This window comes from Leuciscus leuciscus, assembly GCF_965113295.1.
Source record: "Leuciscus leuciscus genome assembly, chromosome: 15".
Taxonomy (NCBI): domain Eukaryota; kingdom Metazoa; phylum Chordata; class Actinopteri; order Cypriniformes; family Leuciscidae; genus Leuciscus; species Leuciscus leuciscus.
Genome location: NC_138739.1, coordinates 8568715 through 8574582, shown reverse-complemented (window position 1 = coordinate 8574582; position 5868 = coordinate 8568715). Strand labels below are relative to the sequence as shown.

At 40.6% G+C, this 5868-nt stretch overlaps 1 protein-coding gene and 1 long non-coding RNA gene across 2 annotated transcripts; both read left to right on the top strand.

Moving 5' to 3' along the window:
- Nucleotides 1–2044, top strand: LOC309476461. The gene is made up of 4 exons (XR_014198173.1): nucleotides 1–121; nucleotides 1361–1517; nucleotides 1736–1834; nucleotides 1977–2044. It is a non-coding gene; the product is annotated as an uncharacterized lncRNA (long non-coding RNA).
- Nucleotides 2045–2173: 129 nt separating this feature from the next.
- LOC309476307 (uncharacterized protein) lies at nucleotides 2174–5692 on the top strand. Its single transcript, XM_082139599.1, has 6 exons — nucleotides 2174–2458; nucleotides 3583–3669; nucleotides 3978–4064; nucleotides 4452–4538; nucleotides 4642–4668; nucleotides 4909–5692. The coding sequence occupies exons 1-6, from the start codon at nucleotides 2386–2388 to the stop codon at nucleotides 5007–5009; spliced, it is 462 nt and encodes a 153-aa protein (XP_081995725.1). The 5' UTR covers nucleotides 2174–2385; the 3' UTR covers nucleotides 5010–5692.
- The last annotated feature ends 176 nt before the right edge of the window (nucleotides 5693–5868 follow it).

The window sequence follows — 5868 nt, the reverse complement described above, 5'->3', positions numbered from 1 at the left end:
AGTCTGATACTGCTCCACTGAGCTTTGATTATGGGGCGTTTCAACTGAACCAGGAAGGAAAATGCCTCTCCACTCAATTGGATAGTCAACGGCTCTGCCTACAACCAATCAGAGCAACGGAGTAAGTGACGTATGTTTTTCATTCATGTTTCTGATCTACAAATGCCTTGATCGTGGTTCTCTGTTCCTCTTTTTTAAAACGAATGCGCTGTCGATATCATCTATAACTGTCGCGATGGCGGAATCTACACATAATGTTTTATAAACAAAGTTCGAGAGGAGCACGTTCAAATAATCAATCCAATCAACTTGTCATCAAACAATGACCGTCTACGGTCTACACTATCAGCATGAGAGGAAGCATATATTTATTCACTCAGTCAACTCACCTAACATTCCTTGACATTTTTCAGCATGCCTCCACTCACTCTCGGTTTGTTCTTCCACAGCCTGGAATACGGGGGGAGTACTTTGGGTTCGGGCCGAATACCGAGCCCGGAACCTCTCCTCGGACAGCACGCCAAACATGCATTTATTCTATCTGACTTATTTGTAAGTGTGAACTCGTGAAATAACAATTCTTCAGAGGCAGTCATCTTTGTTGTAAACGAATTCAACCCAAGCGCTCTTAGATGACGTGGATGATTACGTTGCTCATCTGTCCATCATCGTATAAAGCCCGCCCTGACCATTTGATTGGTCAGAACAATTTTTGTTCGAGCATAATAGCTCCTCAACGGATCGAGTCCAGACCGAACTTCCCGACCTAAAAATGTTGTGGACCGGGCTAAGTTCGGCTGGCATCCAGGCTAACTTACATGTTTATGAAGGATGAACATGACACATGCATGTGCATACTCTTACTATTTTGGTCTTTTGTTCTTGTCTTGTAGTTTTGTCATGTGCTTGGGTTTCCTTGGGTTTCCTTTGTCCACTGCTCTGTCATTGTGATTTGTCAATATACTAGCTGCATTTAAGATCACAGAAGATCTGGCAGGGCTTGTTCGACTTGGCTGGCTGGCTGGCTAAGTGGGTGAGACTTGTTGGGCAAAAGCCCATGCAAATTCAGCAATATCACTTTTGCCCAACGAAAAAAGTCCCACCCACCTAGCCAGCCAGCCAAGTCGAACAAGCCTGTTTAGTCAGCCATGCAAAGGGCTTCTGGGATCTTCTGGGATCTTGAATACAACTATTCCTTGTAATGTTCCAAAAGTATGCCTTGACCCTAAGTATTTCGTGTTGACCTGCATTTGTGTCCCAGCTTTGTGATATTCTGATAAGCAGACAAAGATCCATATACACCCACACCAAAGTACTTGTAATTGTTTTTTTTTTGTTTTTTGTTTTTTTCCATCTTTAGATAGAGAAGCTGCACTCAGTCGGCTGGAGGCCTTTGCTCCTTCTGGAATATCCACACAAGAAGGCCAAAATGATCTTGCCTAAAGATCTGGTGTTGGGCAAGAATGCACAGACGTGTGTGCAAAACATACATGAGATTTTTAAAATGATGGTTGAAGGTAAGATTATATTTGTATACTATACAATTTATCTGTGTATTTTTTTTAGATTATTATGTATGTAGGGGTAGATGGTGTTGAGTAATTACTGGAAATAGTAAGGGCAACTTTGCTTCTCTGAGTATCTGAGGCTTGTGGGTGTTGTTTTATTTTGCCTTAGCTTTCACATTTTGACCTAATTGCATATTGTAAATGTTTTTGTATTTGTACTCTTCTAGCAAATACAAACCAGGCAACAGACAGTAGCCATGAGTCTGAGGAGGCTACTGTCACTCTGCATTTTGAGACAATAGCCAACCCATCAACAGGAGTACAAGGTGCGTTTGGCCCAGATTTGGTGCCTTCGCTTTGTGTTTTCCTTGAGATTTTTGTGAGAATGTGCTTTAGCAGCAGATGTCTTTTCACTGCACCTAACTAAACTTTTATGAGGCACAATGCTATCTCTCCACTCATCCTCAGATTCAGTAGCCACCATATGCATGGACCAGGGGGCTGGGACTATGGCTGATCAGGAACAGGATTTTAACCAACCTTCTACAGCACAAGGTCTTAAGCTCTTTAGCTTTATTTCTGTTCTTTACATCCTTGTGAGATGTCCTTTAGCAGCAAATCTCTATTTTGACCTGGGGCCGTATTCACAAAGAATTTAATTTTAGCACAAAGAGAATTCCTAAATGACGTTAAAATTTCCTCACTAAGGCAAATTTTAGCGCTAAATTTTCCCCTAAAATGTTGAGATACTTTCATCCCTAAGATTCTTTGTGAATACAGCCCCTAATTGTACTATATATTATGTAATCTGTGTATACACTTTTGAGAGACAACATCTTCTTTCCACTCATTCTCATCCTCAGATTTGACAGCCAGCATGAATTTGGACCGGGGGGCTGAAACTGAGGATGGTCCAGAATTGAATCTTAGCCCTCCTCCTACAGGACAAGGTGTTACAGTGTCCAGAGTACCTCCAACTAGCCTGGTTAAAACCAGACCATTCTCAGTAGTAACTGAGTTTTGGTCTGGCAAAGCTTCATTAATTACTCATTTTCAAAGGGGCATCACCAACGGATGCGCTCAAATGCCTCTGGGCGTGATTGGATAGACCTAAAACCAATCAGAGCGATCGTCATGTGTAAAGCCATATGCTGCGTCCCAATTCGCCTAAGTTACACTACGCCATAAAAGTATGTACTCTTTTTGTGAAGGAAAGGTATTTACTTTTGAATGTGTAGAAAAAAGTAGGCAAGCTTTGGGACATACTACTTCATCTTTATCGGACGGATCTGTCACGTGCGTCCTGTCACGTAAACTGCCCTGTCAATCATCTCGTCACAGTTAAAATCCTCTATTAAATCTAATTTAATTTCCTACCGTTTCTGAGAGAAATGTAGCAGCACGTTCATCTGCCAGTGGGTCTTTCATGGAGACTGTCCTCATGTGTTTGCAATTTGAATATAATAATGCATTTAAAAGTTGGTGCACTTCACCAACGGAGGTCGCTCAAATGCCTCTGGGCGCAATTGGATAGGCTAGACCTAAAACCAATCAGAGTGATCGTCATCGTGTAAAGCACACCTTAATGTTTCTGATTGGTGCCTCGATTTGACGAATTACAAATGGGCTTGAATGAGCTCTTTGCCAGACTACTTGCAGAGCAAATCTAAATTTGCCGGGAAGTTTGTCTGGGTTTTCCCAGGCTAACCTCCAACCATAGCCCTGCTATTTTAGCTCACTGTATGTTGTCAGTAGGAACAAGAACGAGAGAATTTGGTACAACATAGAGCGAATAGAGAACAGGAAGTTTACTCTGAATGGTACCATGTGAAAATAAACTGAAAGTGAGCTCATAGTGTCATTGTATTAGCGTAAACAAATGGTTTTCTATGTGGTCTATGTTGTACCAAATTATCACATTCTTTTTCCTACCAACAGCACTTGGGAAGCTTAAACAACAGGGCTATGATTGGATGTACTCTGGAGTATCGCTTTAAGCTCTTTTTTCTCAGATCTCTGTTATGACTTAATTGTATATTATGATAGACAACACTATCTCTCCACTCATCCTCAGATTCAGTAGCCACCATATGCATGGACCAGGGGGCTGGGACTATGGCTGATCAGGAACAGGATTTTAACCAACCTCCTACAGCACAAGGTCTTAAGCTCTTCAGCTTTATTTCTGTTCTTTACATCCTTGTGAGATGTCCTTTAGCAGCAAATCTCTATTTTGACCTGGGGCCGTATTCACAAAGAATTTAATTTTAGCACAAAGAGAATTCCTAAATGACGTTAAAATTTCCTCACTAAGGCAAATTTTAGCACTAAATTTTCTCCTAAAATGTTGAGATACTTTCATCCCTAAGATTCTTTGTGAATACAGCCCCTAATTGTACTATATATTATGTAATCTGTGTATACACTTTTGAGAGACAACATCTTCTTTCCACTCATTCTCATCCTCAGATTTGACAGCCGGCATGAATTTGGACCTGGGGGCTGGGACTGAGGATGGTCCAGAATTGAATCTTAGCCCTCCTCCTACAGGACAAGGTGTTACAGTGTCCAGAGAACCTCCAACCATAGCCCTGTTATTTTAGCTCACTGTATGTTGTCAGTAGGAACAAGAACGAGAGAATTTGGTACAACATAGACCAAACAGAGAACAGGAAGTTTACTCTGAATGGTACCATGAGAAAATAAACTGAAAGTGAGCTCATAGTGTCATTGTATTAGCGCAAACAGATGGTTTTCTATGTGGTCTATGTTGTACCAAATTATCACATTCTTCTTCCTACCAACAGCACTTGGGAAGCTTAAACAACAGGGCTATGATTGGATGTACTCTGGAGTATCGCTTTAAGCTCTTTTTTCTCAGATCTCTGTTATGACTTAATTGTATATTATGATAGACAACACTATCTCTCCACTCATCCTCAGATTCAGTAGCCACCATATGCATGGACCAGGGGGCTGTGACTATGGCTGATCAGGAACAGGATTTTAACCAACCTCCTACAGCACAAGGTCTTAAGCGCTTCAGCTTTATTTCTGTTCTTTATCTTTGAAAGAATATGCTTAAGCTTCAAATATCTGTACTGTACTGAACCAAGTCTATTTGTTTATATAGGGACAAGACAAAATCAGAGAAAGAAAGGTGAATTAAAATCTGACATCTGATATTCTGCCCTTTTTTACCTTATCAACACAGAGTATGAATTGATTTGTTGTGCAGGTCTTCCTAATATTATTGGTTTAATTAATTTCCATATTAATTGTATGCAGTCTTCATGTTGTAGATACGTAAAGTTTTTCAAGTATCAAGTATTTTTCAAGGCTACATTTGCATTTGGATTATCATTTATCATTCACTACTCTATGTACTTATGTTGTACAGTGAGAACAAAACAGAAAGATTGCCCCCACAACAATCGGGATGTGCACCCATACCGTGGCATAATCCGGACAAGGCAGAGAAAGGTAGGATTGGAGAGGTAGTTAGATTGTGTTATCTGATATGATGCCTTCCCTACAGAAAATACATCTTGGCTAGCCTAAGCATGTTTTGAAGCTGGTTTGATCAGCCATTTTTTTACCAGTTCATGTTTTTGCATGAGATTTGATGGTTTAGTTTGACCATCTTATGATGTCCATTCTTAGCCTGATGCACCAAACGCTTTCACATTATTTCACTTTGTGCAAAGCGCCTGGAACCTATCCATTGGGATATTTGCTTCCCGGTAGGTAGATACTTTCTGCTTCAACCAATCGCTACTGCTTGGTCGTGACGTATGTTACGCGCTGGAATGCACCGTTTTCTCTTTCAGCCCGCCCTAAAACTGCCTTCTTGGGCACACTACTCAAGGCCCAGGTACCCCAGCGGGTTAAGTGATAAGTTACTCAGCATCATAAATTAAACTAAAGCGAACCATAATTGGTGGGACCCGCATCATCTGCTTAGATGTCAGCAAAGCTAACACTGAATCTCCTGTAGTCACAGTGGAGTGTGTCCTATTGCTAAATTTCGAATGCATGTCCATAGCAATAGTGCCAATTGTATCACCAGAGAATTCTTTGTTGTCACTTCGATAAGATTACGCCTTGTCTCTATGTCTCTAAACATTTTCATTTTAAAAGTGTAGAATTATCCTTGAAAGGTCCTTAAATTTGATGCTTAGAAAGGGTGGGAACCCTCTTCCCTGTTAACTATATGATGGTTGCTATCCTGACAGACTATTGCTTGCAAGTAATCAGAATATGGACCTGATTGGTGTTGTTCTGGGGAATATTCATGTTCCTATTATCTTTAATCGTGTAAGACAAAAAAAATTGAAAAACTGGTTGAAGAACGACCACT

Bases quoted from the DNA above. Each gene is read 5' to 3' on its own strand.
- LOC309476307 (XM_082139599.1), top strand. From the start codon at position 2,386: ATGAATTTGGACCGGGGGGCTGAAACTGAGGATGGTCCAGAATTGAAT. The intron at 3,670-3,977 runs GTCTTAAGCTCT...TCTCATCCTCAG, and splicing joins CCAACCTCCTACAGCACAAG to ATTTGACAGCCGGCATGAAT. The intron at 4,539-4,641 runs GTCTTAAGCGCT...TTGTTTATATAG, and splicing joins CCAACCTCCTACAGCACAAG to GGACAAGACAAAATCAGAGA.